Source organism: Stenella coeruleoalba (assembly GCF_951394435.1).
Source record: "Stenella coeruleoalba genome assembly, chromosome: 14".
Taxonomy (NCBI): Eukaryota; Metazoa; Chordata; class Mammalia; order Artiodactyla; family Delphinidae; genus Stenella; species Stenella coeruleoalba.
In genome coordinates, this window is record NC_137160.1 from 1382190 (window position 1) to 1403127 (window position 20938).

Here is a 20938-nt window from a genome sequence, read left to right on the forward strand (position 1 = left end):
AATACAGGAGCACCTCAATACATACGGCAACTGCTAACAGCTATAAAAGAGGAAATCGACGGTAACACAATAGTGGGGGACATTAACAGCTCAGTAACACCAATGGACAGATCATCCAGCCAGAAAATGAATAAGGAAACACAAGCTTTAAATGACACAGTAGACCAGATAGATTTAATTGATATTTAAAGGACATTCCATCCAAAAACAGCAGATTACACTTTTTTCTCAAGTGCACACAGAACTCTCTCTAGGATAGATCACATCTTGGGTCACAAATCAAGCCTCGGTAAATTTAAGAAAAGTGAAATCATATCAAGCATCTTTTCCTACCACAACACTATGAGATTAGAAATAAATTACAGGGGAAAAACCGTAAAAAATACAAACACACGGAGGCTAAGCAACACGTTACTAAATAACGAAAAGATCACTGAAGAAATCAAAGAGGAAATCAAAAAATACCTAGAGACAAATGACAATGAAAATACAATGATCCAAAGCCTATGGGATGCAGCAAAAGCAGTTCTAAGAGGGAAGTTTATACCAATACAAGCCTATCTCAAGAAACAAGAAAAATCTCAAATAAACAATCTAAACTTACACCTAAAGGAGCTAGAGAAAGAAGAACAAACAAAACCCAAAGTTAGTAGAAGGAAAGAAATCATAAATATCAGAGCAGAAATAAATGAAATAGAAATAAAGAAAACAATAGCAAAGATCAAAAAAACTAAAAGTTGGTTCTTTGAGAAGATAAACAAAATTGATAAACCTTTAGCCAGACTCATCAAGAAAAAGAGAGCACTCAAATCAATAAAATTAGAGGGGCTTCCCCGGTGGTGCAGTGGTTGAGAGTCTGCCTGCCAATGCACAGGACACTGGTTTCAGCCCTGGTCTGGGAAGATCCCACATGCCGTGGAGCAACTATGCCCGTGAGCCACAACTGCTGAGCCTGCGCATCTGGAGCCTGTGCTCCGCAACAAGAGAGGCCGTGATAGTGAGAGGCCCGTGCACCGCGATGAAGAGTGGCCCCCACTTGCCGCAAATAGAGAAAGCCCTCGCACAGAAACGAAGACCCAACACAGCCAAAAACAAATAAATAAATTAATTAATTTAAAAAATAAAATAAAATTAGAAATGGAAAAGGAGAAGTTACAACGGACACCGCGGAAATACAAAGCATTATAAGACACTACTACAAGCAACTCTGTGCCAATAAAATGGACAACCTGGAAGAAATGGACAAATTCTTAGAAAGGTATAACCTTCCAATGGAGACTGAACCAGGAAGGAATAGAAAATATGAACAGACCAATCATAAGGAATGAAATTGAAACTGTGATTTAAAATCTTCCAACAAACAAAAGTCCAAGACCAGATGGCTTGACAGGTGAAATCTAGCAAACATTTAGAGAAGAGCTAACACCCATCCTTCTCAAACTCTTCCACAAAATTGCAGAGGAAGGAACACTCCCAAACTCATTCTATGAGGCCACCATCACCCTGATACCAAAACCAGACAAAGATGCTACAAAAAAAGAAAATTATACACCAAAATCACTGATGAATATAGATGCAAAAATCCTCAACACAATACTAGCAAACAGAATCCAACAACACATTAAAAGGACCATACACCATGATCAAGTGGGATTTATCCCAGGGATGCAAAGATTCTTCAATATACGCAAATCAATCAATGTGATACACCGTATTAACAAACTGAAGAAGAAAAACCATATGATCATCTCAACAGATGCATAGAAAGCTTTTGACAAAATTCAACACCCATTTATGATAAAAACTCTCCAGAAAGTGGGCACAGAGGGAACCTACCTCAACCTAATAAAGACCATATACAACAAACTCACAGCAAACATCATTCTCAATGGTGAAAAACTGAAAGCATTCCCTCTAAGATCAGGAACAAGACAAGGGTGTCCACTCTTACCACTATTATTCAATATAGTTTTGGAAGTCCTAACCATGGCAATCAGAGAAGAAAAAGAAATAAAAGGAACACAAATTGGAAAAGAAAAAGTAAAACTGTCACTGTTTGCAGATGACATGATACTATACATAGAGAATCCTAAAGATGCCACCAGAAAACTACTAGAGCTAATCAATGAACCTGGTAAAGTTGCAGGATACAAAATTAATGCACAGAAATCTCTTGCATTCTTATATACTAGCAACAAAATGTCACAAAGAGAAATAAAGGAAACAATCCCATTCACCACTGCAACAAAAATAATAAAATATCTAGGAATAAACCTACCTAAGGAGGTAAAAGACCTGTACTCAGAAACTACAAGACACTGATGAAAGAAATCAAAGATGACACAAACAGATATACCATGTTCTTGGATTGGAAGAATCAATATTGTGAAAATGACTGTACTACCCAAAGCAATCTACAGATTCAATGCAATCCCTATCAAATTACCAGTGGCATTTTTCTACAGAACTAGAATAAAAAACCCTTAAAAGTTGTATGGAGACACAAAAGACCCCAAATAGCCAAAGCAGTCTTGAGGGAAAAAAACAGAGCTGGAGGAATCAGACTCCCTGGCTTCAGACTATACTACAAACCTACAGTAATCAAGACAATATGGTACTGGCACAAAAACAGAAATGTAGATCAATGGAACAGGACAGAAAGCCCAGAGATAAACCCATGCACCTATGGTCAACTGATCTATGACAAAGGAGGCAAGGATATACAATGGAGAAAAGACAGTCTCTTCAATAAGTGGTGCTGGGAAAACTGGACAGCTACATGGAAAAGAATGAAATTAGAACACTCCCTAACACCATACACAAAAATAAACTCAGAATGGATTAGAGACCTAAATGTAAGACCAGACACTATAAAACTCTTAGAGGAAAATATAGGAAGAACACTCTTTCACATAAATCACAGCAAGATCATTTTTGATCCACCTCCCAGAATAATGGAAATAAAAACAAAAATAAACAAATGGGACCTAATGAAACTTAAAACCTTTTGCAAAGGAAAGGAAACTACAAACAAGACGAAAAGACAACTCTCAGAATGGGAGAAAATATTTGCAAACGAATCAACAGACAATGGATTAATCTCCAAAATATATAAACAGCTCATGCAGCTCAATATTAACAAAACAAACAACCCAATCAAAAAATGGGCAGAAGACTTAAATAGACATTTCTCCAAAGAAGACATACAGATGGCCAAGAAGCACATGAAAAGCTGCTCAATATCACTAATCATTAGAGAAATGCAAATCAAAACTATAATGAGGTATCGCCTCACACCAGTTAGAATGGGCATCATCAGAAAACTCTACAAACAACAAATGCTGGAGAGGGTGTGGAGAAAAGGGAATCCTCTCGCACTGTTGGTGGGAATGCAAATTGATACAGCCACTATGGAGAACAGCATGGAGGTTCCTTAAAAAACTAAAAATAGAATTATCATATGACCCAGCAATGCCACTACTGGGCATATTACCCAAAAAAAACCGCAAATCAAAAAGACACATGCACCCCAATGTTCACTGCAGCACTGTTTTCAACTGCCAGGTCATGGAAGCAACCTAAATGCTCACTGACAGATGAATGGATAAAGAAGATGTGGTACATGTATACAATGGAATATTACTCAGCCATAAAAAGGAACAAAACTGGGTCATTTGTAGAGATGTGGATGAATCTAGAGACTGTCATACAAGTGAAGTAAGTCAGAAAGAGAAAAACAAATATCGTATATTAACGCATATATGTGGAACCTAGAAAAATGGTACAGATGAACCGGTTTGCAGGGCAGATATAGAGACACAGATGTAGAGAACAAATGTATGGACACCAAGGGGGGAAGTGGCAGGGGGGACGGTGGTGGGACGAATTGGGAGATTGGGATTGACATGTACACACTAATATGTATAAAATAGATAACTTATAAGAACCTGCTGTATAAAAAATAAATAAAATTCAAAAATTCAAATAAATAAACTGTTCATTCCCTGTCCTCTACAGGGGACATGTGCTCTGGTCTAGCAGCTCCCTGACCCTTCTGTGTACCCACGCCCCATCTTAGCACAAACGCAGAAGTGCCCTGCATGGATCTGAGCCCCTCCTGCTCCACGTGCCAGGCACATGGCCCTCGGAACCCTGTCTTCAGCCTGCTGTCCCCCTCAGCATGAGGCCTCTGCACACAGTCAGTGCCGTCTGTGTGGTTTAAAATCTAGTTCACGTGTTTCTTCTTCAGGGAAGCCTCTTCCAGACCCTGACCAGGTAAGGTTTTCACTTCTTTGTTTTCAAGGCACCCTGCACTTTTCTGAGATACTTAGCATAGCTCAAATGACTTCTCTCTTTTTCTTTCTTTTTATTTTCGGCTGCACCACGCGGCTTACAGAACCTTAGTTCCCCGACCAGGGAATGAACCTGGGCCCTGGCAGTGAAAGCGTCTAATCCTAACCACTAGGCCACCAGGGAATTCCCTTTGGCTCATTTTCTTCATTTCTTTCTCACCATAAGCTGTCCCACACTGTATCACCAGCGCCAGGTCTGGAGCGGAGATCCCATACACCACCCCAGAAGGAGGACTGTGCTCTAAGGGGAGCGCTGCCAACACTGGTGACAGATGCCGAGACAGACATTCCTCCCCTGAGTGCTTCTCCGCATCCTATCCCACCAGCACCCTTAACGCTCCCTGCTGCTACCTCCTGGTACCATCCACAAGGTCAATCATTTTCTGAAAAGGTGATAATCACTTAGATTTTCAATGCCTCTCAGAGAAATTGACTTTACAAAATGTACATTTAAGTGGCCTCCCTGTTCAACCACTGGAAATATTCCAACATACTCCAATTTTACTTAAAAGAACCTTCATCGTGGCCCCTAAAGGCCCAACCCAATCTCCCTCCTAAGGTCCCTGTCTCATCTAATACTTCTCTCCCTCACAGACAAGCGACCACACCGACCTCCTCAGCTGTTAGATGAATGAGAAGTGGTCAGAGCCCTCTGAAGTCACCGTTTGCTTCCCCGGTTCTGCTGTGCCACCTGTCTTTAAGGCACACTGACAAGTTTGCCATGAAACAGATGTCAAAACTAGCCAAATGCCCCCTGCCTTGCTACACAAGGGTGCACCCTCCTTAGCTGTTTCAGCCTAGCTCCTCCAAGCGTGATAAGCAGCAGCGCAAGCCTCGCCCTGGGCTTGTCTGAGATGCAGACTCGAAGGCCTGGTCCACATCCACTGAACGGGAGTATATGTTTAATAAGGTCCCTGTGGTGCAAAGCACTTTGACAACATTTGTTTGGAGTCACTTAAAAATACAAAGCGTCTCCTATATGTGTGAATTCATGTGAAAAATAGAGCTTATTTCTCACCTGATGCAACAACAGTGCTTGCCCACAAGGTATTTTCTATGCTGAGACTTTCATGAATGGGTGGATCACTATCTTCCTGTTCAAGGAGAGAAAAGTAAGAAAAAAGCAAATTAGCAACTTTTTTATTACTCGTACTTCAGATATCTACAGTGTTAAAAACAAGTCCACCAGCTGGATCCAGCTAACGAGCAGTGAAAAGGCAGTGAAAAATAGGGGTATAAGACAGGAATTTACACAGAGGATTCTGGGATGATGGCAGAGCAAGAAGCACCAGGAATGGCCCCCAACCTGGGCCACAACTACAGGGACAGAATCTGTCTGATGTAACTAATTTAGAATCCAGAGCTGGTTAAGGCTTGTAAGTTCCAGTGGAAGCGCTGGATGGTTACTGCAGTCAATTGTGGTGACTTTCAGGTCTTAGCACGTAGCACCTACCCGTCCCACCCTCAGCCACATGGCAGGAGGCCATACACGTGTTTCTAGAGCAGCTTGCAGAAGCCAGCCAGGGTGGACCAAAAGGACCTTGTCCTCCAATATCAGGAATCTTGCTCTGATGCTGCTTAAGATGGCAGAGATGCAGCCAAAGAGGCAGGTGGCCATTGTTGCCACACCTCCCCCCTTGTTGCAAACCCCTCCCCCACCAAGTGGATTTCAAGGGCGAGTGCCCCGTTTATCCCCCTTTGTTTTTCTCTTTTCCCCCTTTCGGAAGACAGACATTAAAGACTAGGGCATTGAAAAACAACTGCATAGACACGAAAAGACAGAAAATGATGGCACGTGCCCAGGAAAGGCTCAGAAAAGACATAAGAAAGCATTAAGTTTATACCTCAGGCTGAGCCTCAGCAGAGAGAGAGCCTACCACAATCAAAAAATAAAATAAAATAAACAAAAGCAATGACAGAAACCCAACGAACCCTGGTTTTGACTTCTGGAGTTACCACATTATTATATTCAAATGTACTGTGTTCAACAAAAAAATAACAAGGCATAAAAACCAACAGAAAGGTATGGTCCTTTCAAAGGAAAAATATAAATCAACAGAAACTATCCCTGAAAAAGATCTGATGGCAGTTATACTAGACAAAGATTTTAAAAGAAAAATATTAAAGATGTTCAGAGACATAAAGATGTAGAGAGTCAAGAAAACAATGTATGAACAAAGCAGAAATGTGAATGAAGAAATAGAAAACCCAAACAGAAACCAAAAGAAATTCAAGAGCTGAAAAGTACGATGAGCAAAATGAAAAATTCACTAAAGGGATTCAAGGCAGTTTTGAGCAGACAGAAGAAAGAATTAGTGAACCTGAAGGTAGGACAATGGAAATTACTGAGGCTGAGAAAGAGAAAGAAAAGAGACTGCAGAAAGTTCAAAGGGCCTAAGGGATCTGAAGGACAGAAAAAAGCGAACCAGTATACACACTGTGGAAATCCAAGAAGAAGAAGAGAGAGATAAAGGGGAAGAGAGACTATTTGAAGAAATAATGGCTGAAATCCCCCAAAGTTAATGAAAGACATGAATGTAAGTATTCAAGAAGCTCAGTCAAATCCATGTAAGAACTGAAAGAGACCCACACCAAGACACATTATAATCAAACTTTCCAAAGACAAGGACAAAGAGAGAATCTTAAATAGCAAGAAAGAAGTGAATCGTCACATACAAGCGATCCTCAATAAAATGATTAGCAGATTTCTCATCAGAAACTATCGAGGCCAGAAGGCAGTGCACTGGTGCACAAAGTGCTAAAAGAAAAAGAACTGTCAACAAAGAATCCTATATCCAGCAAAACTGTCCTTCAAAAGTGAGGGAGAAATCAAGACATTCCCAGATAAACAAAAGCTGAGGAACACTGTAAATCAACTATACTCCAATAACAAGTTTTTTAAAAATGCATGCTTAGCCAAATTGGGGAGCGGGGGAGAAGCTGAGGGGAGCTGGTGACCACTGGACCTTCCGGGCAAGAAGTGCTGCTCAAGGGAGTCCTGAAGACTGAAATAAAAGGACACTAGACAGTCTTCAAAACCACATGGAGAATTAAAGATCTCAATGCAGATGAATAATTATAAAAGTAAATATTATTGTAACAATGGTTTGTAACTGTACTCTTTCTTCTCTACATGATTTAAGAGACTAATATATTTAGAGGAAAAAAGCTTATTATTCTAAAAGCTAGTATTATTGTAACTTTGGTTTGTAACTCCAAATCTTATTTCTACATAATTTAAGACACTCATGCATTTAAAAGAATTATTAGTTGATATTTTTAGGACACAATACATAAAGATATAATTTTGTGACAATGACAACTGAAAGAGCTGAGGAAAGAGCTGTAAAGGAGCAGAGTTAATATGTTATTGAACTTAACTTGGTGTAAACTCAAATTAGAGTGTTATAACTTCAGGGTGTTAAATGTAATCCCCATGGTAACCAAAAAGAAAACAGCTACAGAATATACTCAAAAGAAATGAGAAACAAATTTAAACATTTCACTATAAAAAAAAAATCAATGAAACAAAATACAAGACAGTAATGCAGGAAATGAGAGACAATAAAACTATAGGCCATATAGAAAACAAATAGTACAATGACAGAAATAAATTGCTCCTTATCACTAATTACTTCAAATATAAATGGATTAAATTCACCAATCACAAGACAGATATTGGCAGAATGGATAAAAACAAATGATCCAACTATATGCTACCTACAAGAGACTCACTTTAGATCCAAAGACACAAAGAAGTTGAAAGTTAAAGTATGGGAAAAGATATTCCCTGCAAATAGTGAGCAAAAGAGAGCAGGGGTAGCTATACTAATGTCAGAAAAAACAGATGTTAAATCAAAAAGGATCACAAGAGACATTATGTATTAATTAAATGTTCAATAAGGTAAAAAGATATGATAATTATACACCATTATGCTCCTAATAAAAGACAATATATGAAGCAACAATTGATAGAACTGAAGGGAGAAATAGTTGAAGACTTTTATATCCCACTCACAGTTATGGGTAGAACAACCAGACTGAAGTAAGGAAATAGAGAACTTAACACAATAAGCCAATTAGATCTAACAGACATATATAGAACACTCCACACAACAACAGCATACACATTGTTCTCAAGTGCATATGGGGTATTTTCTAAGATACACCTTATGTTAGGCCACAAATTAAGTCTCAATAGATTTTAAAAAATAGATATCATACAAAGTATCTATATCTACTCCAACCATGACAAGATATAGTTAGAAATTAATAACAGAAAATTCACAAAATTGTGGAAATCAAACAACATTCTTTTTAAAAAACAATGAATTAGGGAGGGGGAAGGGTAAGCTGGGACGAAGTGAGAGAGTGGCATGGACTTATATATACTACCAAATGTAAAATAGATAGCTAGTGGGAAACAGCCACATAGCACAGGGAGATCAGCTCAGTGCTTTGTGACCACCTAGAGGGGAGGGATAGGGAGGGTGGGAGGGAGATGCAAGATGGAGGAGATATGGGGATATATGTATATGTATAGCTGATTCACTTTGTTATACGGCAGAAACTAACACACCATTGTAAAGCAATTATACTTCAATAAAGATGTTAAAAAAAACAATGAATTAAAATGAAAAGGGAAATTAGAAAATACTTAGAGACAAGTGACAAGGAAAATATAATTTATAAAAACCCATGGGATACAGCATAAGTGGTGCTAAGGGGGAAATTTCTAGCTTATATAGTTATATAATTTATAACAATTTATAATTGTTTAAATTCCAAAACAGGAAAGATCTCAAATCAACAACCTAACTTTAGAACTTAAGGAACTAGAAAAAGAAGAACAAATTAAACCCAAAGTTAGCAGAAGGAAGGTAAAAATAAAGAACAGAGTAGAGATAAACAAAATAAAGAACAGGAAAAATTAATAAATATGAAAGTTACTTCTTCAAAAAGATCAACAAAATTGAAAAACCTTTGGCTAGATGGACTAAGAAAAAAAGGAAGACTCAAATTACTAAAATCAGAAATGAAAGTAGGGATATTACTATGATTCTAAAAAAATAAAAAGGATTATAAGAGAGTATTATGAACAACCATACGCTAACAAACAGGATAACCTAGGTGACATGGACAAATTCCTAAAAAACACAAAATCTACCAAGACTAATCATGGAGAAATTTAAAAACTAAACAGACCTATACCTTGTAGAGATTAAATCAATACTCAAAAATCTCCTGACAAAGAAAATCCCTAGATCTGATGACTTCACTGGTGAAATCTACCAAAAATTTAAAGAATTAATATTAATCTTTCTCAAATTATTCCAAAAAATTGAAGAGGAAGGACACTTCCTAACTCACTCTGTGAGGCCAGCACAACCCTCATATCAAAGCCAGACTAAGAGACTACTAGAAAAGTAAACTACAGACCAATATCTTCTATGAACAATGATGCAAAAATCCTGTACAAAATACCAAAAAAACAAATTCAGCAGCATATTAAAAGGATTAAACTCTGTGACCAAGTGAGATTTATTCCTGAAATGCAACAATGGTTCAACGTATATATCAATCAACAAAATACATCACATTAACAGAATGAAGAGAAAAACTCCACACGATCATCTCAATTGATGCAGAAAACACATTTGCCAAAATTCAATACCCTTTTATGATAAAAAAAACATTCAACACACTAGGAATAGAAGGGAACTAACTACCTCCACATAATAAAAGCCATATATGAAAAACCCACTGGGTACACGATACCAAATGGTGAAATACTAAAACCTTTTCCTCTAAGATCAGAATGTCTGCTTTCACCACAACTATTCAACATACTATATAATACTGGAAGTTCTAGCCACAGCAGTTGTACAGAAAAGAGAAATAAGAGGCACAATTTGGAAAGGAAGATGTAAAATTATCTCTGTTTGCAGATGTTATGATCGTAGAAAATCCTAAAGAGTTCACAAAAAAATGGTTGGATCTAATAAATGAATTCAGCAAAGTAGCAGAATACAAATTCATCATGCAAAAATCACTTGTGTTTCTATATATGAACTATCTGAAAAAGAAATTACAAAAACAATTCCACTTATAATAGCATCAAAAACAATAAAATATTTAGGAATTAATTTAACCAAGGAAGTGAAAGATTTGTACAATGAAAACTACAAAATATTTCCAAAAGAAAGTAAAAAAGACATAAATAAATGGAAATGCATCCCATGTTCATGGATGAGAAGACTGAATATTGTTAATATGTCAGTATTACCCGAAGTGATTTACAGATTCAATGCAATCCCTTATCAAAATCCCAACGACATTTTTTCAGGAATAGAAAAATCCATTCTAAGATTCATATGGAATATCAAGGGAACTGAAATATTCAAAACAATCTCGAAAAAGAAAAACTAAACTGGAGGGCTCATACTTCCTGATTTGAAAATGTAATACAAAGTTACAGTAATCAAACAGTATAGTGCTGCCTAAAGACAGACATATAGACCAATGGAATAAAGTGGAGAGCCCAGGAAAAAACCCTTGCATATAAGGTTAAATGTTTTGACAAGGGTGCCAAGACCACCCAATGGGGAAAGGACAATCTTTTCAACAAATGATGCTGACAAAACTGGATATCCATATGCAAAGGATGAAGTTACCCTTCCCTAACAATATATACAAAAATAACTCAAAAGGGATCAAAGATCTAAATGCAAGACTTACAATAATAAAACACTTAGAAGAAAACATAGGACAAAAGCTTCATGATATTAGGTTTTGCAATGATTTTTTGGATAAGACAGCAAAGTCACAAGTAACAAAGGAGAAAATAAACAAACTGGACTTCATGAAGATCAACGAATTTTGTGCTTCAAAGGCACTATCAACAGAGTAAAAGGCAACTCACAGAATGGAAGAAAATACGTACAAATCAAGTCCCTGAGAAGGAATTAATATCCAGAATATATGGAGAACTCCTAAAACTCAACAAAAAACCCAAACAACCCAATTTGAAAATGGGCAAAGGACTTGAATAGACATTTCTCCAAAGAAGGTATACAGGGCTTCCCTGGTGGCGCAGTGGTTGAGAGTCTACCTGCTGATGCAGGGGACACGGGTTCGTGCCCCAGTCCGGGAAGATCCCGCATGCCGCGGAGCAGCCGGGCCTGTGAGCCATGGCTGCTGAGCCTGCGCGTCCGGAGCCTGTGCTCCGCAGCGGGAGAGGCCACTGCAGGGAGAGGCCCGCGTACCGCAAAAAAAAAAAAAAAAAAAAAAGAAGGTGTACAAATGGCCATAAAGAACATGAAAAGATGCTCAACATTGCTAATCACTAGTAAAGTGCAAATCAAAACCAAAATGAGGTAACTTCTCAAACCCAGTAACATGGCTACTATCAGAAAACAACAAGTTCTGGTGAGGATGTGGAGAAACTGGACCCGCTGTTCGCTGCTGGTGAGAATGTAAAACAGTATAACCGCTGTGGAACTGCTTTTGGCAGCTCCACAAAAATTGAAAATAGAATTATCATATGATCCAGAAATTCCACTTCTGGGTATATACTTGAAAGAACTAAAAGGAGGGTCTCAAAGATATATCTGTATTCCCACATTCACAGCAGTATTATTCACAATAGCTAAAACACAGAAGCAACCCTACCTGTCCACACAGGTGGGGTGCTATTCCTCAAGAAACAATTCACTTTAGGATTATAAACTGGTGTTTCTTTTAACTGTGCCTTAGTTATATCATCTGTAAATAGGAGAGTTCTTCAATTCATTCAGATGTGTACTTGGTATCTGAATATACACCAAGTCCTGTATTAGAAACTGGAGCTATGAGAAGAAGTAAGACAGCCATTCACCTAAGTAGTTTCTGGTTTCATGTGAGAGCTAAACGAGCACAGAACAATGACAAAATAGAACCCCAAGGGCAAATATAAAGGCAGGCAGAAGTGCAACAATATCAAAGAAAAGGGAATACAAGGAAGCCTTCCAAATGATGGTACTTAAACTGGGTCTTGAAATGCAGGAGCTCCGCAGACAGCCCTTGATTAAAGGGGTTTGTCTACTCCATACTCTGAAGCCAGCACACGGCCATTCTCTGTTTCTGCAGACACACACACACTTTTGCCTTCATTTCAAAGTCCCTTAGGAGTTACAGTTTGTCAAGTAAAATATGTTACACTTGCTGCATTTAGTAGTTTTAGCTTAAAAATATCTATTGATAATTATATGGCTGCATCAATATAGAAAATACTAAGGAAATATATATCTTAAGCGGGGAAAAAAATGAGGCTTATATTATTCCAGTATGTACGTACATGGGAAACAATTTGAAGGGGAAGAGTCAAAAGAATAATATGACTATTTATATTAGGATGGTAAGGCTATAAAATTTTTAAATACCTTTAACCTTTTTATTTTTATATAGTTTTATACTAATGGTGATAATATATTTATAAATTTCCAAATATATCAGGAACCAAATCAAGCTCTCACCCAGTGGCTCCCACACCATCATTACAGTCTTCACAACACAGGAGCTTATCCAAGTCCTTGGCTGCAGCACCAGCACCCTTCCCTGTTTCTTCCACAGAAAACTGTCCGGCAGGGAACCACCCTGTGCTTACAACCAGGGTAGCCGTTCAAGGTAAAGAGATAAAAGCTGCCTAACTCAGAAATAGATAATCCAGGAATACTGAGTTTTCCTTTTGACTTTAATGGTTTTATAGAACAAAGTATCAACTCTAAAAAGAGAGAAGTAGATGGCTATACCAAAACGCCATAATAATGAAGAGAATGTAGAATGAAACACACATATGTGTATATAAGGAAATGGACGTGCACATACAGATATCCAACCAACCAGTTAATAAAAATCAAGAAATGATGTGGGTATCATAATGTATTAACTATTATCCAAAATCAAAACTGAAATAGCTGAATTACTTCATTTTACTGACTCATAATATTTTAAGGGAAAAGGATCTTATCAAGAATAAATATGCTGGGACTTCCCTGGTGGCACAGTGGTTAAGAATCCGCCTGCCAATGCAGGGGACATGGGTTTGGTTCCCTGTCCGGGAAGATCCCACATGCCACGGAGCAACTAAGTCCGTGCGCCACAGCTACTGAGCCTGCGCTCTAGAGCCCGCGAGGCACAACTACTGAGCCCGCGTGCCACAACTACTGAAGCCCACACGCCTAGAGCTCACGCTCTGAAACAGGAGAAGCCGCCACACTGCAACGAAGAGCAGTCCCCGCTCACTGCAACTAGAGAAAGCCCGCGCACAGCAACAAAGACCCAACGCAGCCAAAAATAAATAAATAAATTTTTTAAAAAAAGAGTAAATATGCTAAAAATAGAAAAACTGTACTGAATGTACCCCAAAGAAATATTTGCTATAGGAAAATTTAAGAACTTGAAACATTCTCTAGTTCTTCACTTTTTAGTTCAGAACTTGTTTGAATTGATTATTGATTTAATTACTTTTTCAAAATAAAGGTTTGCTACTTTTAACTTACATAGTGAATACATTTGTGTTTAACAAAAGACTTAACTTACCCTGGTAAATGTGCCTTCAAAACTATGAATATCCAGTTGTGGCTTCTGAGCATAAACATAAGCATTGATAGAAAAAAGGTCCTGGAAAACAGAATATCTGAATTAATTCCATAATAATTAAACAAAATGACTTGGAAATTTTCCAATTACCAATTAATACTTTTCATATCTTATTTACCAAAAGTGACGGTTTTCTTATGTTTTGTTGCCAACGCTACGGATGAGGATGGAAGAGAACTCAAAGGAACAGTTTTTAAGGCCAACGGAGGTGTGCGGACTCTCCCAACTCCAATGGACAACTGCTGCCCCCTGGCAGGTTGTGTCAGAAGCAGCCGGCGAAGCTTATAAGACACAGGGCACCGAGGCAGCCCCGCGGCCCGCAAGCCTGCCCCCCCTCCCGAGACTCACACCTAACGCTGCGGTCTGATTACTAAGAGAGCTGTCCCAGCAAGGGGGTGACCTGTCCTGGGCCACGCCCAAGATTAACGCTCAGGATGGAAGGGGTGGGAGCTATGGAGAGCCATCTGAAAAAGTCTGAGGATTCAGCGTTCTTCTTGACCAAATCCTGAACATGGTGTGTCTTCCTGGTTAAGTTATAGGAAAATATTTTCCTGCAAAAAATACTTTGTTTCTTGCCTAAAACCGTTCTAGCTGAAAGGCCTGGGGAGGAAGGGATGTCTGAAGAGACAGAGTTAGGATTGCCGCCTGGTGCACGAGGATCCTGTGATGACAGAAGGAACAAAGCCCTGACCCTGGGGAGGAGCAGAGAGAGGACAAGATCAGCTGAGCCTCCCACAAGCGTCCGCAGGCTCCCCTCCCGCTGAGGAAACCTGCACTGCCCTGACCGCTTCTGCCAGAGGCCGGCGCCTGAAACCCAAAGGGGCCGCTGGGCACACCTGACAGCTCGGGCTCCTCGGTGACGGTGCACGGGCACTGCTTCAGCCCTCCCAAAGGGCTCACCAACACCAAGAGTGCGGGCTGGTCTCACCCAGCTGCGCCGGGTCTAAGGATAACAATGCTGCGTATACTTTTGCTGCAAACACGCCCCGGCCAAGCGAGTGGGCTGTGCAGGAAGTTTCACACAGCAGGCCTGAGAAAGCCCTGCCTGCAAGGCCGGCCCTTGGCTGCGGTCTGGGAATGTGGATCCCAGGAGAGCTGCCACCCTTCCCAGATAAGAGAGTGCCTAAACCAGTTATTCAAGCAACACCCACTTTCCTTCTTGCGGGGGGCGGGGGATATGGGGGGGTGCATCTGGCGTGTGGTACGTCCCAGGCAGAGGGTGCCTCCAGGCCCAGCCCCCAGTAAAGGCCCTGTGAGTCTCTAATGAGCTTCCCTGGTAGAAACTACTTCCCACGTGTTCCCACATGATGGTGGGGACCTCAGCGTGTCCTGTGTGAGTCCCCTGGGAGGGTAGTCTGGAAGCTCTTGCCTGCTTTCCTGCGATGTCGCCCTGTGCCTGTTCTCTGTGCTGACTGCTCTGAGCCCTTTCACTGTAACCACTCATGGCCACGAGGAGGACAAGACGCTGAGCCCTGGGAGCCCTCCGAGAGAATCATCAAAACTGGGGGCGTCTGGAGGATCCCCCGTCACAGACAGTTTGCCATTTTTATAGGTTTCGTTTGTTTCCTGTTTTGTTTTGGTTTTGCCTCATGGCTGCTAACACTTAGAAAACACAGCCTTCCGGACATGAAGAACAAAGGTCAGACCACAGCCGCTGACGTGCGGGAGGAATAGGCGGCCTCAGGGGGCCGCAGTGCTGTGCGCGCTCTGATGCTCAGCCCAAGCCACTGTGCAGGCAGGTTTCAGGCAGTCCGGCTCGGCCAGAAGAAAGGAACAAAGACCTCCGCCGCTCCTCACTGAAGGGAAGATGGAGCTGGCAGTCTGACTTCACTCAGTTACCACCAGTCAAAACAAAACCAAACAAAACCCCCAATGCTCTTCAGAAGAACAAAATAGAACCCAGAGTCTCTACAATGCATCAGTAATGCTGAAGATCCAATCAAAATGTCCAGACACAGGAGGAAATGAGAACACAGGATCCACATTCAAGTAGAGTCCAATCAAAGAAGACTAATTCTGAGATGACTAGACATCAGAATTAAGAGACGAGAATTTCAAAGCAGTTACTAGAACATCTCAAATTTTTAAAGGAAAACATTCTCCTAATAAACAATAAACAAACAGGAAACCACAGCAGAGAAAAAGAAAACACGTATACAAAAAAAGAACCAACTGGAAATTCTATAATTGAAAAAAATACATCTGAAATAAATGCATTAGATGGCTTAACAGCAGACTGGAGAACAGTCTGTGAACTTGAAGACAGGCCAAGAGATGATGACTCTGAAGAACACAGAGGAGAGAGATCTTGAAAGTGAGTATGGGCGCAGTGTCCCTGAGAGAACAGCAGGAGTTTGTTTGCAGTTGGGTTCCTGGAAGCAGCACACAGAGGGAACGAGGAAGAAAAGGTATTTGAAGAAACAATGACTGAAAATATGCCAAACTGGCTGACAGCCATAAATGTGCAGATTCAGGAGGCCCAGCGAACCCTCGACAGATGAGGAAAATTTTAAACAATCAAAGTCACAGCATAATAGGAGACCAAAGAGAAGGATCTCAAAAATACCTGGAGAAAAATGACACATTACATGCAGGCAAAAACTAGCAAAATAACACTGATTTCTCATCACAAATAAGGAAAGCAGAACACAATGGAACAAAACATTTAAAGTGCTGTGGGGAGAAAAAACTGGTCAACCCTGAATTCAATATTCAGCAAAAATATACTTCACAAAAACAGGACAGGTGAAACTAAGATATTTTTGGATAAATGAAAATGCGAATTCACTGCTAGCAGACATGCACTACGAGAAATGCTAACAGAAGTTCTTTAGGCTGAAGGGAAATGATATCCAGTAGAAACTCAGATCTTTAGGAAGGAATGGTAAGGAACAAACATGGTTAATATCAAAAGAAAAACAAAAATCCTGTCTCTTCACTTTACTTCTTTAAGATACAGATAAAACAGAACAGTTTATGCTATACGTAGATACACTGCATATACAAAAAGTATCTAAATGCATACAAATATGTATGCACACAAAACATGCGCAACGTGCTTCAGCGTCAAAAATGAGCGGGGTAAATGGATCTATTCAATTACAAGGTTCTTAATTTAATGTGAAGTGATACAACGTGAAGTTTTCACAATACACTTTTAGTTAACTGCATATTGCCATCTCTAGCAAGTAGTAAAAACATGCAAAGAGGTAGAATAGCTGAAAAGCCAATGAACAAAGCAAGTCAGCTTTCTAAATATATTCAAGTAACCTAAACCTGAGGAAGCGCCACCTGAGACACTAGAGTTGGCTGAAGGCCTGAGGGCTAAGAAAAAGGGGTCGGCAGAGGGAGAGGCTAGGAGAAGGCGAGGCAGGGAGTAACCGGCAGGTGGAGGTCTCGAGAAAGCAGGGGGAGGCAAAGGCGGCAGAAGACTTCCCTTCAGACAGGAGAGGGGACACGGCTTCGCTGCACCAGCAGGTGGGGGGTGAGGTGCCGGGAGGGTGGGAAATGGAGTGGATTTCCATTTGATTTAATGCTTTTTCTCTGCAAGGTAAGATCACCTGATGAGAGAAAGGCGGGTGGAGCAGAAATTACAGGAGAGTGGAAAAGTGGGAAAGCACTGCTATCGAAAAGAGGAACCCCAGCTGACCACACACACACAAAGGATGACAGGCTGGCAGTGACAGGGGTTTCCCTATCTTGTCTGTGATGGTCTCACTGGTGTAGCGAAGTGCACAGTTTAATTCTGGGCAATTTTTTTTTTGTATGCCAATTTTACCTCGGGACAGTTAACAACACGCAGAGGAGGAGGACAGGTGGTGCTGAGGACCAAGCTAGACCCGGAAGTGCCACTCTGCTTCCCCTGTTGAGCCACGTTCCTGTCCTGATACTCGACGGACCTCTGCCATCACGTGTCTTTCCAAGAGGTCTTACTCTGCTCTTGATCTTTTCTCACAGCTCCTGTCTGGACTTAATGTCCTCCCAGATTTCTTACAGCAACCTCGAGACCCGTCTTCATTCCCTCTGCTCCTGCCGCTCCACATTCACAGAGGCTCAGGGCTCGGCTGACACGGGTCTTGCCTTCCCGGCCGCCCACCGGCTCTCAGGAGGGGCAGCTGGCTGTGGGCTCTTCCCCAGGAGAGCTCCTCTGCCAGGGCAGCCCTGCCTGATGGGCTGTCTGGAAAGCTCCATCCCTTCAAGAAAACATTCTTCAACAGAGAACAGGCAACACTCTACAACTAATATGGCTCCTCTCCTTCCTAGAAGACATACGGACGGTTTGGCACTTACATTTCATTTATTTCCTACTCCAACGTAGCTGACGGACATACAAGTTTTCATGTTGCTTCAAGCTCCTTGGAGAACAAGTGACTCTAATAAAAATGGTAATCGTAGCAACAGTTCTACATGGAGCAGCCTGCTCTGAGGGCAGTAAACCCTCCAGGAGAACCAACGGAGAAGCGCTAGCGTACACCACCCAGTAAGCAGCGTAGGAAGTAGTCAAAGAAACTCGATGGAAAACAAAATGAAGGAATGATGACAGACACCACTCTCCACCATTCTTCACGTCGCCGTTTTAAGACGGAACTTGCGACCTTGCGTGGGCGCGTGGCTCCCCCTCAGTACGGTCACAGCCAGCCCTCCCCACACCGCTCACCTGGAGGGAGGAGGGTGACGAGGCCGCTGCCCCACCCCCGTGCCCTCCGCTCCCGCTGGCCAGGCTGCAGGGGAGCAGACACTGGGACGCGGCTGAAGGTCACTGACTGCGGAGGACAGAGCTGCGCGCTCAGCTGGGACCACCCACCTCTGGGCTGTTAGGTGAGGGAGAAGAAACGTCTCTCTGGATCTGGGATGTATCACTCCAGATCTCAGAGCAGAAAGGGACTTAACACATGGAATGCAGTGCTTCCAAAGCCTTAGGAAGGTTTGAGCTCATGACTGAACCTCCAAACATCACTCTCAGAATGATCCTCTACCGAAAACACCACGGCCACTATTGAGTTCCAGACCAGTAGCCATGACTCCAGGCTGCAAGGGAGGCCACTGCCTACACAGCAACTACCACACAGACCCCTGGGGCTGAGGACAGCACCTGCCAGCTGAGAATGCCAGTGGGGCAGAGGGACAGCTCACTCCCATCCTGCCGTGAGAGTTCTCTGAGAGCTCGTTAAACTTGGGGAAGCTCATTCACATGCCTTCAAGTGGGCCTGCAAAATACGTGCAGGTTAGTTTTTAAGGTTCTGAAGAACAGAGACGCTGCACTGGATGAAGGGTGAACACACCAGCTCACCACAGTGGGTCTGCTACTGCAGCTTAGATTATATGTTAACTAATAAAAATTTATGTTCAAGTTAATTAAGCCAGGCTAGTTTACACAAGAAGAAATGCATTGCGTAATAATTTTAGACTTGTGAAAAGACAGCCAACCGACTCCTGGCACAAGGCAAGCTGGAGGATCACTCGTCATTTAAGTCCTATACCGTCACAGTCATTTTCAAAAAATGAAGTTCTCCTATAACAGACTGCCTTTTGATACATGGAAATAAAGAACAGCCTAGCAACAACCCCCGTATTTCCACATGCACATGAACATTTAGAGGAATGCATTTCATCTAGTACATTAGACATCAAATGACTGAATAATGGCACAATAATGAGAATGTCATTCGAAGCTTTTCATGATAATTTAAAAATCATTCTGAAGTTTTCAATAATGTAGGAAAGCCTCTGCTATTAGGTCAAGGGCAACATTTGTTCGCATTACTTAAAGGTCATTAAAATACATCCTTAATCATAACATGTGGTTCATTACCAATAAAGTTGCCTTTCGTTCAATAAAACTAATTAAATATAAATGGTATTGTTTACTCCTATATGGATCTTTTGAAATACATCAGCGAGTCATGATTTATTGAAAATTACTGTGCCCTCACTGTCGTTAATAAATTTGCCTGATCACAAGAGCAGAAACACATTCCCACACGTCTCCATGTCCGCGACAGCAAGAAGCCGGACCTGCCGTCACAGGTTTGGATCGGCAGCACCGCTCCAACTAAATTTCAATTCTCTGATCACATTAGGTGCTCTGGACACAACAGAATTCGAGAGCTTATTCTTGGTGGCATCCTCAATTCTTTAAAAAGAGCTCTAAGGATTGTAGGTTTAATCATTCTTGGTGTCACTGTGGACACAATGCTCCACTGATGATGCGACAAACAGCGAATGTCACCAAACACTCCCCAGGTCCATCACATTAGAGACAGAAAAGTCAAAATGAGTGACAGTTATGGACAGCGTAAGCTATTTGATGAAAAACCAAATTGCCTTGTCTATGTCCATAATGAAATTAGAGCTTTCTTTCCTATGAAAAAAAGTCTATACCTGATATGTCAAATTATATGAAGCTACAAATTTAAATTGATGGATGGGGCTTCCCTGGTGGCACAGTAGTTAAGAATCCACCTGCCAATGCAGGGGACACGGGTTCGAGCCCTGGTCCAGGAAGATCCCACATGCCGCAGAGCAACTAAGCCCGTGTGCCACAACTACTGAGTCTGCGCTCTAGAGCCCTCAAGCCACAACTACTGAGCCCACGTACCACAACTAGTGAAGCCTGCACACCTAGAGCCTGTGCTCTGCAACAAGAGAAGCCACCGCAATGAGAAGACCACGCACCACGACAAAGAGTAGCCCCCGCGTGCCGCAACTAGAGAAAGTCCACGTGCAGCAACGAAGACCCAAGGCAGCCAAAAATAAATAAATAAATTTTATAAATAAATAAATAAATTGATGGATGAATCACAAATTCAGCTAAATTTCCTGTTTTCTAAAATATATTGCCTTTTGGTTTTATGATAATATCAAAACTTAAAACGTTTTCATTTTCCAGTTACTTCACCCAAATGCTTAACACACTCTTTATCAAAGTGTATCAACCATAAAATTTT

General features: G+C 41.1%; 1 protein-coding gene across 4 annotated transcripts in view; it reads right to left on the bottom strand.

Moving 5' to 3' along the window:
* Positions 1–20938, bottom strand: part of ATP9B (ATPase phospholipid transporting 9B (putative)) — a 217092-nt gene that overhangs the window by 116788 nt on the left and 79366 nt on the right. For all 4 annotated transcript variants that reach the window (XM_079941711.1, XM_079941710.1, XM_079941712.1 and 1 more), the window contains 2 exons: positions 13932–14012; positions 5371–5446 (listed from right to left, as the gene is read on the bottom strand). In XM_079941711.1, coding sequence (XP_079797837.1) covers positions 5371–5446; positions 13932–14012 — 157 coding nt within the window. The remainder of the gene's footprint in view (positions 1–5370; positions 5447–13931; positions 14013–20938) is intronic.